At 52.2% G+C, this 27,549-nt stretch overlaps 1 protein-coding gene across 1 annotated transcript in view; it reads left to right on the top strand.

Moving 5' to 3' along the window:
* The window catches only part of MAD1L1 (mitotic arrest deficient 1 like 1), a 321,496-nt gene that overhangs the window by 202,910 nt on the left and 91,037 nt on the right, over window positions 1–27,549 (top strand). The window contains exon 14 of the mRNA XM_060077985.1: window positions 14,501–14,589. Within this exon, the coding sequence (XP_059933968.1) occupies window positions 14,501–14,589 (89 nt within the window). The remainder of the gene's footprint in view (window positions 1–14,500; window positions 14,590–27,549) is intronic.

Consider the following 27,549-nt stretch of genomic DNA (forward strand, 5'->3'; position numbering starts at 1 on the left):
CCAGAGTCAGTTCACTAGGTAGGAAAGGAGAGAGAAAAAAGAAAAATTTAAGCATCTTTAGCTAATTGCAGATGACAAGACAAAGGCAGTCTGACTTTTTGTTAATAATTAGCAAAAAAAGATTAGTAAGTGTGAGCACAATTCATGTTTTTTTCTTTAAATGCAATTGATATCACAAGGAAAGACGTCCCTGGCTATAGTTGTATTGTTGACACGCCTCACCCTAATTAGGTCAGACTGGCCATGGCTGGAGAAAGGAGTTTTTGGTTTTGGGGTTTTTTTTTGCGGTACGCGGGCCTCTCACTGTTGTGGCATCTCCCGTTGCAGAGCACAGGCTCCGGACACACAGGCTCAGCAGCCATGGCTCACGGGCCCAGCCGCTCCGCGGCATGTGGGATCTTCCCGGACCGGGGCACAAACCCGTGTCCCCTGCATCAGCAGGCGGACTCTCAACCACTGCGCCACCAGGGAAGCCCGAAAGGAGTTTTTTGATTCTTTTTTTTTTTTTTAAACTAAACATGCTCTTTTTTCTTTTCTTTTTTTAATTAATTAATTTATTTATGGCTGCGTTGTGGTCTTCGTTGCTGCACGTGGGCTTTCTCTAGCTGTGGTGAGCGGGGGCTACTCTTGGTTGCCGTGTGCGGGCTTCTCATTGCGGTGGCTTCTCTTGTTGCGGAGCACGGGCTCTAGGCACACAGACTTCAGTAGTTGTGGCTCACGGGCTTCAGTAGTTGAGGCTCACAGGCTCTAGGTGCGTAGGATCAATAGTTGTGGCTCACGGACTCAGTAGTCATGACTCACGGGCTCTAGGTGCAGGGGCTTCGGTAGTTGTGGTTTGTGGGCTCTAGAGCGCAGGCTCAGTAACTGTGGCTCACAGGCTCAGTAGTCATGACTCACGGGTTCTAGGCACATGGGCTTCAGTAGTTGTGGCTCCCGGGCTCTAGAATGCAGGCTCAGTATTTGTGGCACACAGGCTTAGTTGCTCTGAGGCATGTGGGATCTTCCCAGACCAGGATTCAAACCCATGTCCCCTGCACTGGCAGGTGGACTCCTAACCACTGTGCCACCAGGGAAGCCCTTGACCCTAACTCTAAAAAGTGCTGCAATACTTTATAACTTCAGGGAGCGAACTCTGGGTGTTTGTCCTCTGACTCTGGGGACTTGCCCCTCACAGCCCCGCGCCGCTGTCCGCCTCCCAGGGCCCCTCCCGGAAGCACTGCCCGGACAGGGAGCGGAGCACACGCAGCCCGGCTGACTACCTCCCGCCCCCACTGCTCTCCTGCTTCGCTGCAGCTCGGAGCGGGCCGTGTGGTCCTGGCTACACATGTTGAGGCTGCTCCGGGCCTCCTGATGACAAGCGCTTTACAGCAAGGTTCTGCCACCTGAGGACAGCCCCGCGAGGCGGCTCCAGGAACGCGCAGGCCTCCCAGGCTTTCCTTCCACAAAAGCACCGGCAGCGCTTGCTTGGCTCCGAGGGGCTGGAACATGGATTGCAAGGATGGTGGCGAGACCACCTGTGGCCCTGCCAGGGGCTGTGCCCATCACAGTGGGCCTTGCTGACACTGCATCATCCTCGACGCCAGCGTCGAGGGCCGGTGAATCACCAGGAGGGGGTGTGAGCCTCCATTGTTCAACACTGGCAACCATTGCCCGTGTGCCCCCCCCCCCGCTGGAGGACCCGGCCTTATCACAGTCTGCCAGCTGCCTTCCCGTGAATTATTAAAAGCGCCTCTGTGCCTGGTGGTGACTCATTTCACGTTCTGGATCCGTCCTGCACAACTGGAGAACTTCGTCCTTGGCAGGAGTATCGGTCAGGCTCATCGGAGGAGTTGTCCCCTGGGACTGTGAGGAGCGGGCCTCCCCCAGCCCGGGATCCCTGCCCAGGAGCCTCTGCGCCTGCTCTTCCATCCCGGACACCTGTCTTTCCCGCCTCAACCCTGAGAGAAACGCTGATTTCTCAGAAGCCTTGCACGGAGGCATGAGTTCACGTGTTTGAAAAGACCCAAGGGACTTGTTGGGACATGTTGGTTGAGCCGAAGTGCTGGTTCTCTGAGGTGGGCCCCTTCTCCCACCGGCCCCACGGAGGCCGGCTACAGGCAGTCTGCCTCACCATGGAGGCCCTCGTGTCTCAGGACGAGGCTCCTCCCCGGGGAGGGAAGTGAGCATGCACGCGGGGTGGGGCAGCATTAAATGCCTCTCCTGTTTGGGGCAGGTCTGTTGGATTCAGCAGGTGTTTACCAAGCACCTCGTCCAGGGACGGAGCCTTGCTGTTCCTGTGATGTGCGGCCGGCCGGTGCTCCCCACCCCGCCTTCCCATGTGTACGTCTTCACTTCCTCCCTGTCAGGGCCCCCCATGCCCTTCTGCTGTCTCTGAGCACACAATGTCCTCTCACCCTTCCACGTCCTTCGTCATGCTGTTCCCACCTCCTGGAATGTTTCTGCAGTCCCGCAGAGCCTGCTTCCCTCTCAGGACGGAGCTAACTGCTCCGTGCAGCGGTGCCTGTTGCTGCCCCTTGTGGCAGACACGCTGTCGTCCCACCACGTCCGCTCGAGTGAACTGTGACCATCGGCATCACCACCGCTGTTGTCCACGGCACAGGCATGGTTTTGGTCCTGACGCTGCAGCCACTGTAGGCTGAGTGCTGCACACGGATCATCTCGTTTCAGTCCTGCCCCTCCGGTGTCATTGTGGAGGGAGCTGCAGCGAGCAGGCAGGGGGCCAGTGGGGCCCAGACCCTGTGAGAGGACCGCGGGCACCACGATGCCTCTTCATGGCAGTTAACCTGGGAGTTGGGCCTCGCCCAGGGCCGGCACCAGGACGCGGTGATAAAGCATGTGCTGAGCCACTGGACATGGACACGGAGGAACGCAGTGCATCCCCGGGGTCTCCCAGTCTGGGCACCCAATTTTTGGGGTTTTCCCAGTTTGCAAAGGTCTCATTAGAAAATGCTGGTGATACAACCTTTTGCCTTGCGAGGCCCTGCCTGGCTCCTAGAGACACAGCCTGCGGAGGTGGCGGCATGACGGCTGGCCTGGGCGCGGGGGTAGTGCCTGCCGTCTCTGGACGAGAACAGCTCGCAGCCACTGTCACCGGGCCCTCCGCATGGCTTTCACACCGGACACAGCACGACCTTTTATCATTTTCCTTCTCAGCATTTTGTTAGGTGTTCTCCTATCTTCCGTCCCAGGTAAGGTCTAGAGCTCGCTTGCCAGGTTTCAGGTGGGCCTCCTGTTGGACTCGTGCTGCGTGGACGGGTTCCCGCGGGCGGCGCCAGCTCCCTGCAGGGTCGGTTCTTCCTGTTCTTCTCGCTTGGAGCGCCACGCGGCCGCATGTTCACAGCTTCTCTCACGACCTCACTTGAGTATGGCTATTTTCTTCTAGTCGGCCTTGCACGTTTCTTGTTAGGTTTATTCCTGGGTGTTTTATCCTTCCTGTTACTTGCATGTTGCTTTTTCACCCCGCTGCCAGGTCCACTGCCACTGGGTGACCTGGGGTCGGGAGAAAGTGGGCACTTGAGACGTGGACAGTGAAAACCCCAGAGGGTCCCACCCCACAAGACTGTAACAGCCACAGACTAGAAACTGGCTAATTTATCTGCTAAAATCATGGGCATAATTCCACGGGGGAAATCACGTACGACAGACGTCTCACCCTCACCCGGCTCTAAGCACGGGCTATTTTTGTGTCTCGCAGACGCCTCACGTCTCTGCGGTGACCCTCTCTCTGGCGTAGCGCTTTCTCGTCTCCCGCTTTCTTACTGTGCGGCGTTGAACGATTTGCTGCTCACTGCGCTGTTGAGTTCACAGCGTCTTCGCGGCCTCCCCATGTGTTTGCCGAGGCGTGGTTTGCTCACAGCGTCCCTGCACCTGTGGCTGAGCCACCCTGAACCATCTCTCCAGCCACTGGTCCCCAGGGATTTTGTGAGAGCTCTTTCTTAGCAAATGTGCCGACTCAAGAAATGGCCTTCTAGGGTGAAAACTCTGCAGCTGGGCTTCTTTTTCTCTGAGGTGAAGGTGTGTCCCAGCTCAGGTCAGCAGCTGGGTGAGCCATTGGTGGCTGCCTGTGGCCTGTTGCACAGGTGTGTCCCTCCAGGCTGGGATGGAAATTGACAAGGGAGGTCCATTTCAGACCTTCCCACCCTCACCAGGAAGCAGCAGCCCCTCCTGGGTGCTTGACAGGTCCAGAGCTGAGCAGAACAGTGTGCTTTGACCAGGATTCCCCTCCTGTTCTGTTTTTTTTAAATTAATTTTTATTGGAGTATAGTCGCTTTACAGTGTTGTGAGGATTTCTGTTCTGATCTCAGCACCCTGTCTTCTCTGGGAGCCCTGGGAGCGCTGCCAGATGGGGGCTCTGTGGAGGAGGCAACAGCCTGGATCCCTGGGATGAGGGCCTGTGTGGGCAGCTCTGGAAGCCCGGGCCCTCGGCCCCGTCATGACCGTCTGTGGGGCTTGACAGAGGCTGGGCTCTTGTGGTGAAACTTGTGTGGAACTTGTGTGCCTGAGCATCCTTGCTCTGGTGCTCAGCAGTGGCCATGTTAATTAGAGTTGCTGTCGGGGGAGGGGAGAGCACGCCCCCTGCTCCCCACACTGGCTCTTGCTTTGTGGGACTGGGTACCCGCCCCCCCGCCCCGGGCATGAGCGGCGCATCCTCTTGAATTAAACTGAAGTTCACGGTCTCTGTTTAGAGGTCATGCTATATTAGCGAGCTCTCCTTGAGGACCATTAGCATTAAAGTCTTATGACACGGCGAGTGAGTCTCCTCACGGAGAGGGAGGGGCCTTGTCACCAGAGGGACGCGGGGCAGTGCAGGCGGCGGGTCCCCGCGGAGCCCGGGCTGTGCCGGAGCAGCGCTCTGCTGGGGTGACGATGCCTTCCTGAGGGCTCTGCCCAGCGCCCCGTGGACCCAGCGACTCCAGCCCGGCTGCGGGGAGCAGGCACTGGTCCCTCTCGTCCTTCCTCGTGGTTCGGCCCTCAGCCCGAGGGCCTCGTTTCTCCCGCGAATGCAGTCGGGTTTGCGGGGTCCTCAAGGGCCCCCTGCCCACCCCGTGCCGTGGGCTCTGGCTGCCTCGGCCTCCCGCACTCCTGGCTCTGCCCCTCTCCCCAGCTTGTGCTGCGTCCTGGACTCTCCTCAGACCGGTCGCCGGGCCGGCCTCGTGGTCCCCGTCTCTCCGGGATCCTGTTCGTGTTGCCCGCTGTTCAGTGCTTGTTCCAGGAGGGAGGCTCGGTGGTATCCCAGGTCCCCCATCGCGGCCAAAAGCACCGTCGCCTGGCTCTGGTGTGAGCGAGGAGGCCGGCAGGGCACAGTCACCGGCCTGGGCTCATGGCCGTGTCGTGGAGGAAGTGGCCGTCGCTCTGGGCCCGGGGCGGGGCGGGGCGGGGGGGACGGTGGGCCAGGTGAAGAGGCACGGAGGGGTCTGTTTGCACAGCGGCCCGACTCCCTGTCCCGGCATGGGGCACAGGGTGAGGTGGGGGGGCGGTTTTCCGGGGGTGGGACTGGTGCTGGGGGCACCCAAAGCCTGCACACAGCCCCTGGCAGGCAGCCCAGCCGTGGGGGGTCCTGCCCCCTCTCCAGGGCCCTTCCAGAAAGGTCTGTTCTGGCCCTGCTTTTCTCCGGCTCCCTGGAGCGCCAGCACTTCTTCCAGAAGGTGCTGGACAGTGCGTTGCTGCTTTAGAGTCCCCCCAGCACAGAGATACACAAGAATCAGTTGACGAAACCGAAGTTGGTGTACCCTGGCACATTTCCTACTTTCCCGGTTTTCACGCCTCCATGCCTTTGCCCTCTGGGTCCGGGTCCCGCTGGGTGCCCCTCCTCCTCCATCTGGAACCCCCTCCCTGCATGCCCACTCTTACCTCTCCTGGGGCCAGCCCTTGGCATCCCAGGAGGACGTTCCATGCGTAGGTGCCTCCGCTGCCCCCAAGGTAGCGGCGTGCCTCCCCCCAGGCACGGACTCGGTTCATTTCTAGTCGCAGATGTTGCCCTGTGATCCAACCCTGCCGCAGATGGAGGGTCAGTGTCGACGCAGAGCATCCCTCCGAGGAGAACCTGCTCTCAAGGGCCCTCGGGTCCTCGATGGCCGTGGAGACTTGGGGTGGGCTGGAGAGGCCGCTGGGGCAGACGTCCTGACCGGCAGGAAGGCCTTTGCCTCGGCCAGTCTGGGGGGCCTTTGCAGGTGCTGCCCTCAGGGGATGGAGTTGAGCGGGAGGGAGATTCAGGCCGGGGCGGTTTGGCTCCGTGCACGTGGCCTGGCCACCAGGTGAGGCTGGCCCGTGAGACCCAGCACCCTCTGATAGCAAACGCTTTGTCGAGTCTCCTTCCTTTCCCGTCTGCACGTGGTTTTACAAATGTCAGTTTTCAGTAGTGTCTACATGTAGGACAAAGAGGAGACAAAAGAAAAATAATTCATAGCAGTGTATGTTTCATTACGGAGATGAAATTCGGAAACGAGGCGGGGAGGCCTTCGGGGAGGAGGCGGCTCCAGCTGGCGGGAGTGTGGGCTGCGGTGCAGGTGACCCCAGAAGACGCTCTCCTGTGGAGTGCTGTCCACCGGGAGGTGAATGTGCTGTCGAACGGGCACCACAGCGGGGCTCACGGCCTGCGGTCATTGAGCAGCGCCCCTCAGAAGAGGTGGTCCAGTTAGGCCTTGTGTTCTTTTTCTAAAAACAAACTTCAGACACGGACCGCTGTCAGTGAAGTACGAAATAGGCAGTGGCAGAGCGCAGCATGGATGCGTTTCCCGGGCTCCCTTGTCTTCTTCCTGTGCCAGGGCAGCCGCTAACCAGCCCTCGTGCTTCCAGCTGCAGCCGGGCCCGGCCTGAGGGGGTCCCACCCTGAGACGCGTGGGGGGCTGGGGAGGGGCGGGCCGCAGTCAGCGTGTGTGTACAAGTATGGGTGTGAGTGTGATAAAGTTGAAGGCACGTTAGTTATGAGTCCAGGGTTACAAGTCAGACTAGAAGGGCCTGGTTTCTGCTTCGAACGCTGTGCTGCAAGTCAGCATTTCTCTCTTCCTTCCCGGAAGCCATCCAGAAGTACCGAGAAGAGTGAAAACCAAAAATGCAAACTGAAATTTGGGCAGAACAGAAATACAGCTAAAGCCCAAGCCTCCAAAGAGGAGGAGAAGGGCCCCCAGCCTGGGATGAGCAGAGGTGTGTGCAGGGAAGGAGCTGTGGGCCGAGGCTGGCGGGGCAACTCCCAAGCACCCGTCCCCAGCGAGGGCCACCCGCTTGGCAGCGGGGTGGACGGGGCTGCGGTGGTGTGGGAGGGGGAGGTCTCAGTGCCCTGAACTGGTGGAAGGCAGAGTGTCCGCTCTTCCTGCCAGAGGGTGGCAGCGAAGGCGAACGGATCTCACACCAGACCCTTTGCTGGGATTTAACGTCAGAGGAGACGCCCGTGGTGTCCTCGGTGTAGCCTTTGTACAGAGCCAGGTTGAAACAACCTCACCATTGACAATGAGTAATAAAGGCAGCATAACACAGTTTCATAAAACCAAAAATTGTGTAGAACAACAAACAACAGGAAAAATTTCACAGAAAAATAGTTGACACTGAGCAGGTGAGAATTGTAGCTGAACATTTTGCCAAGAAATAAGACTTGGCAATCATGTAGGATCCATGAAGCTGGGACAAAGTCCAGGCACCCAAAGAGGGGAGGGGAGGCCAGAGGAAGAGAAGAACCTGGAGCTGCAGACCTCGGGGTGGGGGGGCCGGGGGTGGGGGTCAGGAAGGCGAGGTGCCGGGAGGACCGCAGCAGGAGTGAGTCTGTTTGGTTGGAAGGGTAAAGCCAATGTACAGTGTAAACGGTCCACATTCTAGTGACTTAGAGTTGATGTAGTCAATAAGATACCTGGGAAGGGAGAAGATGCTGGGAAACGTAAGAATGTTGGTTTTCTCATCATCAGAAGCTGATGATCAAAACGTACTGTCTAAAGATGACGTCAGGCAGAAGTGTGTTTTAAGTGTAGAAAGGTGAACACTAAGAAGGGTGATACGTTTGACTAGTCAGGTACTTGGTGCAGGAAGTTGATAGGAACGGTTGGAAACAAAGTATAGTATTATAGGAAGTCAAAAGTTACAAAAGCAACCACTAGAATGAAAAATATAAACCTTTCCAAGTATCAAGAAAATTTCACACACAAAGGCAAGCAAGACAAAAAAGCCATAGAATGAAATGGTTTTGAGTTACGAAACAGAAAACAAAACAAAATAATACAACAAATCCAGAAATAAATCCAAACAGATGTTTTATCAAAATATAAACGGGCTAAATTCACCTGTTAAAAGGGAAAGACGTTCTGTTTGGATTACCAAGTAAAGCCAAAAAAAGTCGGACAGTATAGGATGTAAAGGCATGTGGGCAGTTGTACACATAGAAAGCAGAGGTCATAATCTTGATTGCAGTTAAATTTCTGTTCAAGCCAAAATGCATTGCAGAAAACAGAGAGAGGTGCTTTTCGACAATAAAGGTGCAGATGAATATCTGTGTCAACTAAAATACCATCAGTGTTCAGAAAAGCAAAAAAAGAAGAGAGCTTCAGTAGGACATTATCAGGGACACCAGTAGTGGAGAATTATTTTACCTCTTAACCCACAATAGACAAATGGGCAAAGAATAAGTAATAGCAAGAAATGCAAGATTTGTGATAGGTATACACAGAGAGACAGACACACACGACCCCGACTCTTAACCCTGAAACTAAAGAACGCTCTTTTTAAAAAGGGCTCATGGAAAACATTAACAAACATTAATCATGTATTAGGTAATAAAGAAAACCTTTATAAATTCAAATAGGTAGAACCAGGACAGATAACTGTTTCTCATCACAGTTGATGGAATTCGAATTTAAGAGCACAACTGAAAAAAGAAGCAGCTCCTAACACCTGGAAACTAAAAAAAGAAAAAAAGAAATAGAACAAAAAACTCTGTCTTAAACAATGCTTGGGTCAAAGGAGATGATATGCAATTCAAAAGTGCATAAAATCTAGAAAATAGTCTTAATGGAAACTCTTCAGAGCCCGTGGGAAACAACTAGAGCAGTGCTCAGAATAAAAATCACAGGTTTAAATATTTATGTTATTGAACAAGAAAGAGTGAATATATATGGATTAAACACCCAATTCAAGAACTTGGAAAAGGAAAACAGAATAAACCTTAGTAAAGGAAAAAGTAGTGTAAAGATCAAAGCAGAAGTTAATGAGAAAGTGAAAAATGGTAGAAATAACAAATCCAAATGCCTGTGCTTTGAAAACAAACCAGTAAAACATATTAACTATTCACAATCCTAGTAAAAAATTAATAGAAAGCATCACCACCCAAAATAAGAAATAAGAGTAATTAGCTTGGAGTTACTGACTCGGGGCGGGGGTGTGTGCAGGAGAGCATGTCCCGGCTGCCAGAGTCTCTGATCTGACCTGGACGCGGTTCCCCAGGTATGGATGGGCAGAGTCATTGAGCTGGACTCACAAGGTGTGTACTGCCCTGTGTGCAGGCTTCACCTCAATAGTAAGGAAGATAAATGAAAACAAAAGTAAGAGATAAACCTAGGAAGAATTACTAGGTCTACATCAATTCTGTAAAAACTTAAGAATTATGTCACAATTCCATTTAAAATAAAAATCTAAATGAAATGAATAGTTTTCTAGGGAAATATAACCTATCAATCCCGACTCCAAAAGAGATAGAAATTTCAAACTGACCAACCATTACCAACTTGCCAAAAAATAGCCACACCCTCCCGCAACAAAAAGGAAGAGACGAAAAGGCATCAAACTGAGTCTGTTTCACAGCGAAATCCTGCTACAGGTCAGGTGCCATCCCCACTGCATGCACTGTCCCAGGGCACTAAGAGGAGGAAAGCTTTGGGGGGGGGGGTGAGCACTGTTTGACACCAACAACTACAGAGCCTGCCGCCTGTGCTGGGTGCATCCACACGCGTGTGTGCATATGTGTCAGGACATGAAATGAGCAGGCGCCAGGATGCACCGTGTGCAGTGGGGGCTTCTCCAGGATGGGGCTGCTGCTCTGATTCTAGGCTGTCAGCTTATAAGAGATCTTCCTCATATTTGCTGAAAAGCCGCTTGACAAAATCCAACAAGTCTTGATTAAGATCTCCTAATAGAATGTGGACTTAGGGGTAATTTCTCAACATGAAAAAATGTATCTGTTTCAACCGAAAACTGATACGCTGTAAATAAGGAGATACTAGATTAGTTCCCGTGAAGCCACAAACAAGGTGTGTACTGCCCTGTGTAAGCTTCACGTCAATAGTAAGGAAGATAAATGAAAACAAAAGTAAGAGATAAACCTAGGAAGAATTACTAGGTCTACATCAATTCTGTAAAAACTTAAGAATTATGTCACAACTCCATTTAAAATAAAAATCTAAATAAAATGAATAGTTTTCTAGGGAAATATAACCTATCAATCTCGACTCCAAAAGAAATGTGCAGTATTAGAACCTTACCTTGGTATTCTGGAGACACTAGTCTTCCACCTAAGAGAAGAGGAAGAGCTCCAGGTACCTGTGTTGTGGAGGAGGGCGTGATCGGGGCTAAGACGGTCGGCCGACAAGCCTCGCCGTCAGCCTGAGGCCCTAGTGAATGGGTGGGCAACAAAATTAATGTGCAGCAATGGAATAAGTCCTGTATCTACAGAAACAACAAGTTAGACAAGGGAAGAAAGTACTCCCGTGTACAACAGCAACAGCAAGAGGTGGAAAGCCGAAGGGCCCCGGACGGGCCTGCGGGTCAAGCAGGACGCGCCGGCTCTGCACGCGGCCGAGTCCTGGGAGCCTCGGCCTCACCTTCTGCACAGCCCTGGTTTTGTGAAAAAGGGCTGTTTGGTTTATTTTAATATGGGGTGGGTGGGGTGGGAGAGAGGAAAGATCCCAGGATTCTTGTCAACAGAACAGGACGTCAGAGCAGACCCAGTTACAAACAGGAAGTCAGTGAGTGAGTCCCTGGGGGATGATGAGCCCTTTCTGTACCGAAGCAGGGACGTCCGGGCCCACAACCTGAAACCCAGCAGGACACTTCATGCCTTCCGGGAGACAGACATCCTCCACCACCAGGTCTCCTGCCTCTTGTCCATACTTTAGCCTCCTAGGCTGTCCCCAAGTTCCAAAGCGCAAATTTAATCAGAAAAGTGAGAAAATACAGAAACGAAGGAAAACAGTCAAGCAAGACAAAATAATAATAAAAGGTTAGCCCTAGAACGAAGTCAGGGCCCTTTAGGTCCTCCTCAAGGGCTATAGATAATATCCTGGGCCATGTCCTCGAGTTGTTTTGCAGACATTAAAACCCTGCCTGGTAGAGGAAGTTAACTGCGTGCTGACCACCAGCATGTCAACCCCAGACCAGTTGGAACCAGAAGTTCAATGTTGTTGGCTCCCAAAATACCACCCAGTTACCACCGCCAACAGATCTGAAGAATGTCCACGAACTGATCAGACACCCGCAACCCTCACCCCTGACGGTGTCTTTAAAAAGCCTTCCCTGGGGCTTCCCTGGTGGCGCAGTGGTTGAGAGTCCGCCTGCCGATGCAGGGGACACGGGTTCGTGCCCCGGTCCGGGAAGATCCCACATGCCGCGGGGCAGCTGGGCCCATGAGCCATGGCCGCTGAGCCTGCGCGTCTGGAGCCTGTGCTCCGCAACGGGAGAGGCCACGGCAGTGAGAGGCCTGCGTACCGCAAAAAAAACCCAGACCCTTCTCTGGAAGCTGTCGGGGGGTTCGGGGCTCTTGAGCGCGAGCAGCCTGTGCTCCTTGCTTGGCCCGGCGCTGGGCGCCCTGCGGTAGACACTGCCTTGTCCTTCACCACAACACGGCCTCAGCAGACCAGCTTTGCCCTGTGTTGCACGGTAACAATCCCAGGGCTGTGGTGACATCAGATGGAACTGCAGGCAGACGTGTGGCTCTGAGGACTCATCCTGCAGGTCAGCTCACACCGTGGGGACTGGTGTGTCTGAGCCACCAGGTGGGAAGCAGGTCAGACGTTGGTTGGCAGGAGGCTGGCCGTTGGGATGGTTCCAGGAGCCACGAAAGTGAACAGGGAAGCTCTCTGCGCTAGTCTGGAAATACCTCCAAATGTGTTCCGTGAAAAAAATCAACGTACGAAACAAGGTGTGGGAAATCTTCCATTTTTGTAACAAGAAATAAATTTAAGAGAAGGGAAGAGCGTTGACCTTTTAGCTCGTGAATGTGCGAGCTGAGCCCGGGAGATGCAGCTGCGGGAGGGGATGGGGCGAAGTTGGAGAGAGACCTCTCCGCACGCGCGCGCTTGTGTGTGACACCTGAACCGTGGCTCCTGAGGCTGCAAAGCGTTCGCCGGATCCAGGACAAGGTGCTGCAGGGCCTGGCACCCGGGCACCAGGACTGTGCATCTCCAGGAGAGACCACCATCGTGCTCTGCTGCGCGGGCACGTGGTAGCTGGGAGTATCTGCCTCTCCTCTGCTCAAGAGGTCAGCCCCCGCCCCCAAAAACAGAGAGAGAGAGAGACCAGCCCAGACTGGACTGTCGGGCCCTCTGTCCCCAGGAGAGAGTCTTCCTGGTCAAATGAGGTTCGTGTCTCTGCTGGTCTGTTTGACTGTGGCCGTGAGGCTGGATGCAGTGAGGGCAGGGGCTTTCTGGGTGCCCACCCACTGGCCGCCAGGTAGGAGGTCTGGGTGGTGTCAGAGAGGAGTGACAGGCCTGGACACTCAGGGGCGAGTGGCAGGGCGGTGTCCGTGCGTCGGGACAGCTTGGTTCCCGGGAGGAGCTTCATCTGAGCCCCGGGCTTCTGAGGTAGAGGTCAGGGGCCACTGGACACGGTGGGCGCCACTTCTCCTTGGATACACACGGTTTCGTTCTGCTCGTGACGCCACGTTGCCCAGGCATCTTTGGTGCTTGCTTGTGAAGCGGGCCGTCACCCCGACGAGGCGGCCCCGCTGTGAGCACCGCCGCCGCCTATTGGGGGGCAGCTGGCAAGGCGGGCGCTGGGCTGCGTCCTTTCGGCACCGGGAGAGGCAGTAGGGGTTGAACGTGCGGCCCCCACGTGTAACTCACTTCCGCCAAGGCTCTTCCGGGAGCTGGTCCGCCGGGAGCTGGTCCACAGGGCGCTTGTGCTTGGCGTCTGCTCCAGCCCTCAGGCTTCGGGCTCTGGATGTGTGCTGGTCCCACTTAGGGGCAGGGTTTCCTCCAGGGACCTGATGACTGATTGGAGTGTCATAAAGATCGGATATTTGGGGCCCAAGGATTCCTAAATCAGGTCGCCCCAGTAGGACCTTTCCAAGAATGGCCTGGAGGGAACGTTTCCAGGAGGAAGTGCTGCAGGCGTCAGCCTGTCCGTTTAGGCCGGGAGGGCAGGTGAAGGAGACGCGCCCCTCCCTCTCCTCCCCTCTGCCCAGGGCTGCCGGTCCTTGCTTGTCCGTCACGACACCTTTCCCACCGATGCAGGGCACGTGCTGGGATGTGAGCTGGGAGCTCTTGGCTGCCCCGGGTTAAAGGGCAGGTCGTCAGCCGTGCAGCCTGGACAGTGGTGAAGCCGGGGCCGCAGCCCCAGCCTCGGGGACCGGCCACCTCACTCACGGCTGCTGCCTGTGGCCGGTGTGGGCGCCATTAGGGGTCTTGCCCACATCCCCTGTCCCCTCTGGGGCTCAGTGGAGAGCTGGGTGGGAGGTTAAGGGCCTCTCTCTGGGGTGTCAGGACACAGCCGGACAGCAGGCAGAGCGGGAGTCCCCGGTGCCAGCGGCGGGCAGCACACCAGGGCTGAGAGGGCGGGCAGGCGGGTGGCCGGGCGCAGGCCAGGAAGAGCAGAGCTGGATGACAGCCCTCTCTCCTCCCGGTGACCCACACGCGGGGACTGGGCTGGTGCGGGGTGGGAGGCCCTAAGGGCGGACTGCAGAACGGCCAGAGCCCGGCGTGAGGACAGTGGCACCGTGCCTGCAGCCGGCTGCCGGGGCCTGCCGTGCCCTTGCACGCGGGCGTCTCGTCGGGGGGCCTTCGGAGCCCAGGGCAGCGGGCGCTGGTGTGGGCGAGTGCTGTGCCCCCGCTCGGGGCCGCCCGCCCGTCTCTGCTCCTCCCCGTGGGGGCGCGGGGGAGTCTCCTCCCTGCTCTTCTCCAGCCTCGCCGTCCCCCCCACGCCGCCCCCACCGTGTGTTAGAGCAGCTTAAATTCCACGCTTCCGCGGTCCCTTCCCAGCGGTCTGTGCGTGGCCTGACATCCGGTAGAGGAATTTGAAGTCGCAAAATAAATAAAATATCAAGACTATCAAAGCCGATCAGAGCGCCGGTGCATTTCGAAGATGCTCTCTCCAGCTGCCGTGGCCCCCTTTCCCCGGATCTTGATGTCCCCCCATGCGCCTCTGTGACTGTGTCTGTTGCTGCTCTGGAGACAAGAAGTAAAACACAGGGAGGACGTGGGTTTGCAGGAGGCCTGGCGACGGACGGGGCCAGGGAGAGGGAAGTGGGTGCGCCTGCAGATTTCCTGGGGCCCATGGTCCAGGCTCACCCCACTCCTGTGCTTCCTCGTAGCTGGAGATGGAGCTGAAGATGCTGAAGTCCCAGGCGGGCCCGGCTGAGCAGAGCTTCCTGTTCTCCAGGGAGGAGGTGAGCTCGCTCAGGTACGTCCCCGTCCCCAGGGCTGCCCCCGCCCCGGTGTCGTCTTCACAAGTCACCTCCCATCCTCGTGGCTCACAGCCCCCCTGCCCCATTTGGCCTTTGCTCAGTGGCCTTCCTCTGCTGGTGCTGACAGCCAGGCCTCCCTCTGTCTCAGCAGACGGCAGGCCACTCCTGTCCCGGCACTGTCTGCGGGGACACACCTACGGTCATGCGGGTGTGACGACGGGCAGTGGGAAGTGCAGCAGGGGCGCCCGGGCAGGTCTGGGGGCCTCCCGAGTGGGTGCCCGTGAGTGGGGCTGAGGGCGCGTGGGAGGACGTGCTCGCTGGCGGCCGGGCCAGGCAGAGGCCAGACCCGCCGGCCCTGGTGAGGCTTGTGGCTGTGTCCATGTGAGCAGCAGGGAGCCGTCCAAGGTTTCAAAGCAGAGGAGTGACATCTGAGCCGGGTGGGGAGGCAGGAGGGGAGCTGCCAGCACCTGCTGAGCCTTCACTGCAGGGTCAGCCGTCAAGCTGTGGGCCGAGGGTCCTCCGGGCGCCCCCTTCACGGCGCTTCCTGGTCCTCGCCACACCGGGCGGCCTCCCGCCCCGGCCCCCGTGCTCTGCTGCACTCACCGCCGTCCGTGTCTGAACAGCCAGCCCTGTCACTCCTGTGCCTCGGTTTCCCAGCGTCACACGCGGTGACTGCGGGGGTCAGTGTCCTCCACACAGCTGAGGGCATCCTCAGCTTTCCCAGGAAGACTCACGGGGCCCCCTGAGGACAGGCGTCCCGGGACGTGCGGCCCCCACCGTCACCCCCTCACAGTCGGGGGGACAGCGGGCTTCAGGAGCCCCCCTCTGAGTGGAAACCCAGGCAGCCTCCATCTCTCTGGTCCTCCCCTCCTCCCACGGAGAGGGAAGTGCTCTTCCGGCAAATCTTTTCTAAAACCCACGGGTCCAGGAACACCTTCTCCTAAGGGGTCGGTGCAGAGGAAGGCCGTGAACCTAACGGCCTGCCGTCCATCACCCGCCCTTCGGCCTTCCCTGGAAGCCCGGCCGGCCAGGGGAGCCTGGGGCCCAGGGCTGGCCCTGCCCACCGGGGGCACCTGGGAGCCCATTCCTCCCGAGGATAGGGGTGAGGACAGGGTGGGCACGGCCGTGCCTTTGTCACGCGCACAGGTGTGCATAGGTTATGTGTGTGTTAAATACACATATGTTACATGTGTGACACATTAAGTGTATACATGTGACATTTTAAAGCATCACTCTCTTAAGGAAGGAAACTGGGGGGAAACTTCAGTAAAGATTTAAGTGGCAGTAGCTGAAGGGCTCTCTCAGCTGGAACAAGCCTGGGCTCTTGCTTCTGTGCTGGCAACTCTGGGAGATCCCAGGTGCTGTCTGTGGGTTTAGCAGCTGGATAGAGTTGCTCGTCCAGGAGACCGGCGCCTGCCCGTCCCGCCCTCCGGTTCCCTCACTGCCGCCTGGGTTCCCCCACCTGCCCACCCAGGCCCATTCCAGCGCGCGGAGTCCCCCGCTTCAGGGGCTGGGGGGACCTTGGCCTTGGGGCACTGGAGACGCCCCTCCCTCTGAGGATGGCGCTGTGTGCTGGGCCCCGCCCACTCCCCTTCCAGACTGCCAGGGGCTAGACTCCTGTTATTCTTTCTTTAGAAAACTTACTGAACAGATCCTTGCTGAGCACCCCTGCTTTGGGTCTTACGCTGCCCTCGATCAGGAGACGAGCCCCTGCCTCGTGAGTGTCCAAGCACTCGGGTTCCGAGAGCGGGCGCAGCCGGACACGGACGTGGCCGCACGGTCACTGCCTGCGACCCAGGCCCTGAAGCCAAACGCGCCTCCATGGACCTGGGCCTGGGCCTGTGGACCTCAGCGAGGGGTGCCCTTTGAAAGGCAGCCGCAGCTGGGGTGAGGCCCCCAGACCCTGGTGCTCCAGGCTGAGAGCAGCCTCCCGCTGCCCCTCCGCACCACGTGCGGCTCCACCAGGAAGCCCGTTGGTTGGCCAGCAGGACCCCTCCGCCTGGGCTGCAGGCATGCCGGGAACCAAAGTTGGGCCCCTTTGCCCACCTGCTGCCCAGCTGCCAGCAGCCACGGGGTCCCCGCCTGGACTGTGCAGGGAGCCAGGGCCATGACCCCGTCTCTCCACTCCTTGCGCTGACCCTGCAGTGGGTGCGAGGGTCAGCCTCCCCTCACCGGGCAGAGCCTCTGGGTTTGGGTCCTGGCCCGCCTCGTGCCTTCTCTCTGGGGGACTGAAGAGCTGTGTGCCGTCCGGCGTCCTGAAGTGTGACAGAGACGCGCTCTGGTGGCCTGGTCTGCGCCGCGTGCTGGACACCTGGTGGCCTTTCATCTGGCGCCTCTCGCCCCCACCTCTTGGGAGGCGTCTTGAAGTGTTCGCTGCTCGTTTCTCGTCTTCCTTTTCTTCTGCTGCTTCTCTCTGAAACTCTTACCTGCATGTTGAGCTTTCTGAATTCTTCCATCGTGAGAACATTTTTGATCCTATTTTCCATCTTTTGCTTCTACGTCCTATAAAATTTTCTCAAATTTATCAACCTGTTCTATTTCTGCTGTCGTGCTGCTAGCTTCCTGAGACTTTTCTGTAGCGTTGCTGTTGTTCTCTTAATATCCTTTTACATTTAAAATGTGTCAACTGACTCTTTGACGTTAATCATGGGACTTTATGAAGCTTTCTTCTGTCCATACAGCCTGTTTCCTTTAAGTTGCTTTCTTTCTGTCACCATGGTGGTTTGGGCGTAGGTCTCCTGTTGATGTTCTCCTAGAGGCCCTGGTGGTGCCAGCCACCTGCTCATGAGGAGGGGGCACCGAGCAGCTCCTGGACCCACCCTGGGCCTGGTGGACTCTGCCTGCGGCTTCACTAGGTTGAACGTGGCCATTTCACTGGGAGCCCTCAGGACTGGCGTCTGGGTCCTGTCTTCAGGGAAGATGCCTATCTGGAGGTTGAGCTGCCAGCTTCTGGGCGTGTAGCTGGGGACAGGACCGGCAAGCTCGGTGTCACTGTGGGGATGTCCCCTCGGTCCCCTGTTGACCCGGGCAACTTTGCCCTCTACCCGGTATCCTTCTGCCCGGAGACCCGCTGTCTTCTCTCTAAAGAAAATGAATTTCCGGTCTTCTTCAGAGGCAGGGGAGAGACACATAAGATCAAATGCGGAAGAGGATGTGCAGATGCTGGATTTTGAAAAGATCTTTAACTTCTGGTTCTGGTCAGCTGGAGCAGCCGCATCATGCCCAGGTCCTCCCCCTTACAACCGAGAACCCTGCGCATCACACCCACCGAGGAAGGCCCGGGAAGGGGGTCAAGCGTGGCCTTGAGGACCCTGGGACTTGGCGAGCTCCCGAGTTTTCTCAGCTGCCGTTTGCCTGGACCAGCAACAAGATACACACAGTTCCCAGGAAAGCCTGTTCCCCCACGAGGGGAAGCCCTCTGACAACACTGCCCCACTTTAGCCAAATACCCAGGAAAAACCCGTCCCCTTCCCGCCCCTGCCCCATGGCACCAGCACCCAGGCCCACCGGCAGTGTCACTGGGCCAGCAGGGCTCTCGGTGACCACCGGCTGCAGCAGGCAGTGGAGTGTCAGCCCAGGGAGTGTCAGCAGGGCCGAGCCGATCCTCAGGGGCAGCATTGGAGCCAGAGCGCAATGGCGGGGGCTGGTCACCCTTCCTGTCACTGACCCGAGTCAGAAGGCTCGGCACACAGTTCCTGCTCCCACCCTGGAGCAGCGGGGCGGCCCTTGTTCACCAGCCGTGGTGTTGGTGGACCAGTGGGGAGCCCAGCTGACACCACCCTGTCTGCAGGGTCTGCTTTTGCAGCATCATGTCAGCAGGGACTTCCACCTCCTCCTGAGCCGGGTGGCTGCCGCCAGGGGAAGGTTAAAGAGGATGAGGTCTCACAGCGTAATGCTTGGAGTATCCAGGATGCAGTAAAAGCCCCTTATCCTATCCAGAAGCAGGGCAGCTGTAACATGAACAAGAGAAGACAGTCAACAGACAGCAACACCACAGTGACTCAGGTGGTGGAATTACCCGATGAGGATTTTAAAGCAGCATCGTAAAAATGCAAACACTTACACATCCTCTTTAAGCAAATGAAAAAATGGTAAACCTCAGCAAAGAAATAAAAATTATTTGCTTTTTTTTTAAAAAAAAGAACCAAACAGAAAGTATACACCTGGAAAATACAATAACCACAATAGAACGCTCATTGGATACGCTCCACAGTAGCCTGAAGACGAGAGAAAGAATTGTGAACTCAAGGGCAGATCAATAGAAATCACTTCACCAGAGCCACAGGGAAGCAGACTGAAAACAAACAGGAACAGAGCCTCGGGGACCTGTGATGAGGAGACACAGTATGGGACTTTGCTTAACTGGGGTCCCAGACAGAAAGGGATCGGGGCTGGGAAAATACTTTAAGAGGTAATGACTGAAAATTTCCCAAATCTGGTGAAGGGCATAAAACTACAGATTGAAGAAGCTAAGTGAAGCTCTCACAGTATAAAACTAGAGAAATCCACACCATGACACCTGCTGATTAACCTTCTGAAAATTAAACACAAAGGAAAAATCTTGAAAGAAGCTAGAGAGAAACACTGTATCATCTACGGGGACATGGATCTGAGTGACAGCGAGTTTTTTACCTGAAACTGCAGAAGCCAGAATGAAGTGCACATTTTTCAAGTTCTGAGAGAAAAGAACCGTCAGCCAATGAAAATATCCTTCAGGGATGAAAGGAAAATCAAGACATCCTCAGACAAAGTGAAACTAAGAGAATTTGTCACCAGCACACCTATCCTTAACGAATGTCTAAGGAAGCCTCCCGAGTAGGAGGGACATGGAGACAGAGGAAAGCTTGGAATTTCCAAGGGGGAGGAACGATGGGATGGGTGAAAACAGGGAGAAGTGTAAGAGGCGGTCCTTGCAGTTTTCTGAAATCATACTCGAGGTCAAAAACCTGTAGCGTCCCGTGATGGTGGTGCTCAGCACACACAGAAGAAACGCACAAACCAATTCTTATTTTAAAGTGGGGAGAGGGATACGTCAGCCCCAGGAGGCCAAGTCACCTATGTGTATCTTAATACCTTCAGCAACCACTGAGAAGTATTTGCAATGCAGAGTGCTCAAAACACTACAAAACTGTACAAGTAACCCCACTGGCAGGCAAGAAAAGAGAAACAGTGGAGTTGGGAGCAGAGGGAATGAGCAGAGAACACATAATGAAGTGACAGATTTAAGCACCAGCAAATCAGTAGTTCCTTTTATTTTTTATTTATTTATTTATTTATTTTTGCGGTACGCGGGCCTCTCACCGCTGTGGCCTCCCCCATTGCGGAGCACAGGCTCCGACGCGCAGGCTCAGCGGCCATGGCTCACGGGCCCAGCCGCTCCGCGGCATGTGGGATCTTCCCAGACTGGGGCTCGAACCCGTGTCCCCTTCATCAGCAGGTGGACTCTCAACCACTGTGCCACCAGGGAAGCCCAGTAGTTCCTTTTAAAGTAAATGATCTAAACGCACCAACTAGAAGATAACAGATTGGCAGAGTGGATATGAACACATGACCCAGTTGTAGTTTATCTACAAGACTCAACTTCAACGGTAACAACAGAGGTCGGTTGAAAGCAAAAGGATGAGAAATGATGTACTATGGAAACATGAATGTTTTTAAAGTAGGTATGGCTTATATTAATTGAATAATTTCAGATAAAATACTGTGGACAAAAAAGGGACGTTACATGAGGCTCAATCTGCCAAGAAGACGTAACGATCCTAAATGTGTGTGTGCCAGACGACAGAGCTTCAAAACCCGTGAAGCCCAGCGACGAACCTGAAAGGAGAAATGGGCAGATCCACCCGTACAGTCCAGGACCCCAACACAGCACTCTCAGATGTCATAGAACTTCCAGACCGAAAAGCAGCCAAGACATGGAAGAACTGAACACCACCATCCACCAACAGGACCTGATCAACATCCAGAGAAGGTGCGGTGGGGCAGCCCACCTGGAAGGCCAGCCGGCGTGGACCGCACCCAGGGCGTGGACCAGACCTCAGCAAGTTCAGGAGAATCAGCTTCATACCCTGTGTATTGTCTGACCAGAAGGAGCTCAAACCAGAAGTCAGTAACAGAAAAACAACAGGGGAATCTCCTAATGTTTGGAGATTAAACAACACACTCATTAATTAAACAAACAGCCCGAGTGTGGAAGAAGACATCTCAAAGGAGAGATAAATACAGCTGACTGACGGTGAAAACACACCTGTCAGAGTCTGTGGGACAAGCAGAGTCAGCGCCGAGAAGGAGGGTGCACAGCACTGAACGTTTGCATTAGGAAAGTGGGGAGGTCTCCGATTTATATTCCAGCCTCGAGACCCTGAAAAAAGAAGAGCAAATTAAGCCCAAAACAAGCAGAAAGGAGGAAATAATAAAGAGCAAAATATGATGAAATTGAAAGGAGAAAAACAGAAAATTATTGAAGCAGAAAGCCAGTTCTTTGAAAAAAAATTCAATAAAATTAATAAACGTCTAGCAAAACTGACAAGTCTGGAAAGAGAAGACACAGGTCATGAGTATCGAGCGTGCACGGGGTGTCTCTGCAGGCCCTCGGCCACGTAGAGGACACAGGACACTGTGAACAGCCCTAGGCTTGCCAGATCATTAACTGGGGGCAACGGACCAATGCCTCAGACACCAGAGACGACCAAAACTCAACCAGGATGAAACAGGAAATCCGAATCATCTTACAAACATTAAAAACTTGAATTCATGATTAAAATGTTCCCCCAAAATATGTTGCCAGGCCCATATGGTGTCCCTGAAGAATTGTAAACATTTAAAGAATAATTAACATCAGTTTTACACAGTTCCTTTAGAACACAGAAGACGAGGTTACCGGGGGTGGGGGGTGGGGGGGATGGGTGTCTCCGAGGAGACAGTGTGAGTGGGCTCAATGGCGGCGGTGGTTACACGCATCTGCACGTGTGACAGCGTCGCGTGGAAGCTGTTTACCTCGTTACCATTGAGAGAGACACTGAGTGAAGAGGACATGGGCCTCCTTGTGCAGTGTTTGCAAGTTCCTGTGATTATTTCCTACAAAGTGGGGAAGAAGAGAGAGAGCGACTTCCAAGCCACTTCCAGTTGGAGCCCTGCCTTCTCGCTGCTTCCGGAAGTGACTCTCGGTGATGCCGTTCCTGAGACTTTGGGCGCTTTTTGTGGTAGAAGCTTCTTGGCGTTTCCACTGCTGGTCTAGGAATTAGCTTTTCTGTGTCCTTTACCGTTCATTCATCTGTTTTCCAACTTCTGAAGTTGTTTGGACACAGTGTCTTCTATTTTCTTTGTCCTTTCAGGAGCAGCCCTCAAAAGAAGTAAGGAAGACCTGTGCTCTTGTTTTAATGGAATTTTGAGAGAGGTTGCACCTAAATGTAAATGTTGGAACTGGCATCTTAAACTGAAACTCTTTGGCATTTTTTTCTATTCATAAATATTTTATACATAGTGAAATCCACATCATTTCAACTCCGTTTCTCCACTTTGTACTATAACACTTTCCCATGTTTTTACAGACTTTGTGTAAATATTAACATATAGTTTGTTCCATAATGCAGTTGGCTAACCCACTTCTGGAGTTTGAGTTATTTTCACGTTTTCAGCTGTTAAGAACAAACCGTGATGAACATCTCTGTGCATTAACTGTCAGCCATGTTTTGACATACGGGCAAGCGTACTTTCTGGGTCCCAGAAGCTCGACGGTGCTTGGGCTGTCTGGTACCTAGGATTCCGACGCCTTATGTTTTGAAAGTGGGGACAGTTCCCCCTTCCAGCAGCAGTAGTAACAATTGTGCCAAAGCAGCTGACGTTCACCTAATGCTTTCTGTGGGTCAGGCTCTGCACCCCGTGCTTTCTCTGCATTAGCCTCCGGATTCTTAGGGATTTAAATCCCGAAGAGGGATTTAAAAATACCTGTGTCGTTGAGGCATACTCTACATACAGCAGGATGCATCCCTTTTAATGTCCTGTGTCGCGAGGGTGAGGTACGCAGGGGTGGGGCTGTGGTAGTGGTCCACCCAGAAGGCAGGTCTCAGACAGTGTGTTGTCTTTGGAGAAGCCTAAAACAGTGATTAAACCAAATAAAAGCCAGTCTGCTTTTGATTATCGCCATGCTCCTTCAGTTGTGAAGAATGTCAGTAGTAAAATACTCCTCCGCCACCTCACCAGACACCACAGTAACATTTGACAAATATGTATTCATGCTCGTAATCACCGTCACAATAAGGCACAGACTGTATCCTAGGAGACTCTTTATTTTTTACTATTAACATTATTATGTAGTAAAATAGTCTCTTTCTTGGTGTACAATTCTGTGAATGTTAATTACTTACCCCTTAATCAGAGTATAAAATAATTTCATCACTTCAAAATCCTCCTCACGCCAGCAGTTTATAATCACTCACCTACATACCCGTAATCCCCTAGCAACCACTGATCTGTTCTCCATCCCTACAGTTTTGATTTTTTCTCAGTAATGTCCTATAAATGAAATCCTATGATTTGTAATCTTTTGAGACTGGCTTCTTTCACTCAGCATAAGTGAGATTCATCCAAGATGTTATATCTGTGTAAAGATCATTCCTTTCTGAATACTGTAGCTTTCGACCAAGTTTTGAAACCAGGAGGTATGAGTTTTCCACCTTTGTTGTCCTCTTCCAAGATCGTTTCGATTTCTCTGACATCTTTTTTTTTTTTTTTTTTTGCGGTACGCGGGCCTCTCACTGCTGTGGCCTCTCCCGCTGTGGAACACAGGCTCCAGACGCGCAGGCCCAGCGGCCATGGCTCAGGGGCCCAGCCGCTCCACGGCATGTGGGATCCTCCCGGACCGGGGCACGAACCCATGTCCCCTGCATCGGCAGGCGGACTCCCAACCACTGCGCCACCAGGGAAGCCCTCTCTGACATCTTAACATCTATATTAAGTCTTCCAATTCATGAACATGGAATGTCTTCCCATTTATTTAGTTTTTCTTTAATTTCTATTAGCAATCTTTTGCAGTTTTTGGTGTACAAATCTTATACCTCCCTGGGTAAATTGATTCCTAAGTAGTTCGTTCTCTGTGATGCTCTTGTAAATGCAATTATTTTCTTAGATTTGTTTTTCACATTGTTCATTGCCACTGTATAGAAATATAACTGATTTTTATTTATATTGAAATATATTAGTCATTCCAGCTAAAAAGGTTTGTCAACTTTGTTGATCTTTTCAAATAACCAACTTTTGGTATTGTTGATTTTTCTTACTGTTTTTCTGTTCTCTGTGTCATTTGTCTCTGCTCTAATCTTTTTGTGTGTGGGGGGGGTACACGGGCCTCTCACTGTTGTGGCTTCTCCCATTGCGGAGCACAGGCTCCGGATGCGCAGCCTCAGCAGCCATGGGTCACGGGCCTAGCCACTCCACGGCATGTGGGATCTTCCCAGACCGGGGCACGAACCCACGTCCCCTGCATCAGCAGGTGGACTCTCAACCACTGCGCCACCAGGGAAGCCCTGCTCTAATCTTTATTATTTCCCTTCTACCACCTTTGAGTTCAGTTTGCTCTTCCTTTTCTGGTTTCTTAAGGTGTACAGTTAGGTTATCAATTTGAGATCCTCCTTTTTTAATGTAGGCATTTAAGGCTATAAATTCCCCCAGAACACTGCTTTCACTGTTGTCCTGTGTTTTGTTTTTATTTTATTTTCTCCAGGTATTTTCTGATTTCCTTGTGATTTCTTCTCTAATCTGTTGGTTGTTTAAGAGTCTGTTGTTTAGTGCTCACGTATTTGTTTTCCAGTTTTCCTTCTGTTATTGGGTTTTACTTTCATCCCATTGAGTTAATTCCATTAGATCAATAAATTTAACTTCTGAGACTTGTTTTGTAGCCTAACATATGTAGTCTTTTCTGGAGAGTATCCGTGTGCACCCTGCAAGCGTGTGTCCTCCGCTCTCGGGTCTAATTGATTTACAGGTTCCCGAGCACTCTGCATCCTTGTTGTAGTTGCTCCTTTTTATAGCTGGGTAACAGTCCACTGATGGATATGCCGCAGCTGTAAAAAATTTATCCATTCACTTGTTGAAGGATATTTGTGTTGTTTTCAGCTTAGGGCAGTTGTGACTAGGACTGCTATAAACATTCACGTGCAGGTTGTTTGTGGGCATAAGTTTCCATTTCTCCAGGGTAGACACGCAGGAGTGGAATTTCTAAGTAATGCGTTAAGTGCATGTTTGGCTTTGGAAAGTGGTTTGCTGGTTGCTTAAACAGAGTTGTGTGAGAGTTTGGGTTCCTCCTTGTCAGCGCTTGCTATTGTCAATATTCTTATTTTAGCCCTTCTGCTGAGTGTGTAGTGTATCTCACCATGGTTTTCTGCTTGTATTTCCCAAGTGGCTACTGATGTTGAACACCTTTTCATGTGCTTAGTTGCAACGTGTTTAACCTTTTTGGTGAGGTATCTGTTCAGATATCTCACCTGTCTTTTACCCAGTTGTTTTTTGGTTGTTGTTTTGTTTTTTAACTTATTGTTGAATTTTGCAAATTCTTTATGTATATTGGATACATATTTGTCAAATATATGGTTTGCGAATATTTTCTCTTAGTCTGTACTTTATTTTCATTATCTTACCAATGTCTTAAAACAAAAGTTTTAAATTTTGAAAAAGTCCAATTTATCCATTTTTAGATATTGAGTCTGAAAACTCGTTGCCTAGCCTTGAGTATCAAAGGCATTATCCTATGTTTATTTCTTAAAATTTTCTAGTTTCACGTTTTACATTCAGTTTCTGATCCATGTTTAGTTAAATTTTGCATAAGATGTGAGGTTTAGGTGAAGATTTACTTTTATTTTTGCCTAAAGAAGTTTAACTGCTTCAGGACAATATATGGTAAAGGCTGTCCTTCCTTCATTGAATTGCTTTTTTATGCCTTTGTCAAAAATCGGTTGGGCATATTTCTCTCTCTTCCTGGATTCTCCATTTTGCTGTATTGATCTAAGTATTTATCTCATCACCACTGTCTTGACTACTGGTAGCCTTGGGGTAAGTTTTTAAAATCTGGTAGTGTGACTCCTCCAATTTCATTCGTCTTTTTCAGAGTTGTTTTAGCTATTCTAGTTCCTTTGACTTGCCATATAAATTTTAGAATTGGTTTGTCTATATCTACCCCAAAAAAATCCTGCTGGGGTTTTATTGGCATTGAGTTAAATCTTTACGTCAGTTTGGGAAGAATTGACATTCTCCTTATGTTGGGTCTTCCATTCCGTGAACACAATACATATCTATTTATTTACATCTTTGATTTATTTCATCAGCGTTTTGTATTTTCAGTATACAGACTCTGCATGTTTTATTAGATTTATACCTAAGTATGCCTTTTTATATCAGTTGTAAATTTTGTTTTATGTTGGCTATTATATATTACTATTATATAGAAACAATTGATTTTTGAGTTGTTCATCTTGTATCCTGCACCTTAACCGAATTTACTTATCAGTTCTATGAGGGTTTTCTAGGTCTTTATTTTTGGTTGATTCCTTGGGATTTTCCTGCGCAGGTACTCTTATCTGTAAATTGTCTACATCCGTTTTATATCTTCTCTGAGTGGGATGCCTTTGGTTAAGACTTCCAGACTGGTGTTGGAGTGAGGAGGGCAGACATCTTTGCCTTGTTGCTGGTCTTGGAGGAGCACCTAGTCTTTCACCATTAAGAACGCTGTTAGCTGTAGGGTTTTTTTGTAGATGTATCAGGATGTAGAAGTTCCCTTCTATTCTTGATTTGACTTTTATTCTTACAAAAGTTTATTATGAGTAGATGTTGAATTTTGTCAAATCCTCTTTTTCCTTGAATAGATTGATACGACTGTGTGTTTTTTCTTCTTTAAACTGTCAGTATGGTAGATTATACTGATTTATTTTTCAGTGTTGAGCCAGCCTGACATTACGAGATAAACCCCCATTGGCTGTCAGGTAACGTTCTTATGTATTGCTGGATTCAGCTTGCCAGTGCTTTGATTTTTGGTGATTTTTGGTCCATGTTTGTGAGGGATACTGGTCTGTGGGTTTCATTTATCTTTCTGTCCTTTTCTGGTTCTGTATGAGCGTAATGCTGGCCTCATGCAGCAAGCTGGGAAGTGCTCCTTCTCTTTTCTGAAGAGACTGTAAAACCATGTAGGCCTGGGTATTTCTGTTGTGGAAGGTCTTTAGAAGGGTCGGGTTGTGGGTGCTTTGTCGGGCGACATGGCTGGACCGAGGGCAGTTGTCCGTGTGGACGCGCTCCCGCGGAGCCTCCCGTTCCTGGTGCTGCTGCTAGGCCTCTTCTCGATTTTTCCCTTTGCCGGTCTCGCTGGAGCTTTACAATTTAATTGGTCTTTTCAAAGGAACAGTGTTGGGTTTCGTTCATTATTCTCATTGTTTTTGTGTTCTCAATTTCATTGATTTCTGCCCTTTATTATTTCCTTCCGTCTTCTTGCTTTGGCTGTATTTTCCCCCTTTTTTTCTAGTTTCTTAAGGTGGAAGCTGAGATTATTGATTTGAGATCTCTCTTGTTTTCTAATATAAGCGTTTAAGGCTACAGATTTTTCTAGGCACTGCTTCAGCTGCATCCCACACTTGCGATCTGTTGTGGTCTCATTTTCATTGTCAGTTTGTATAGTTTTCATTTTTTAAAATTTGCTAAGGTTTGTTAAATGCCCCAGGCACATGCTCTGTCCTGGAGAATGCTGCATCTGTACTTGAGAAGAATGAGTATCCTGCTGCGTTGGGTGCTGTGTTCTGTAAGTTCCTGTTAGATGCCATCGGTTGACGGTGTTGTTCAGTCCTGTGTGTCTTTGCTCATCTGTCCACAGTTCTAACTCCTTAGCAGTAAGCTTTGAAATCTCCAGCCATACTTGTGGATTTGCCTGTTTTTCCTTCCAGGTCTGTCATTTTTCGCTTCATGTATTTTGAAGCTCT

This window comes from Mesoplodon densirostris, chromosome 16, assembly GCF_025265405.1.
Source record: "Mesoplodon densirostris isolate mMesDen1 chromosome 16, mMesDen1 primary haplotype, whole genome shotgun sequence".
In the NCBI taxonomy this organism is placed as follows: domain Eukaryota; kingdom Metazoa; phylum Chordata; class Mammalia; order Artiodactyla; family Ziphiidae; genus Mesoplodon; species Mesoplodon densirostris.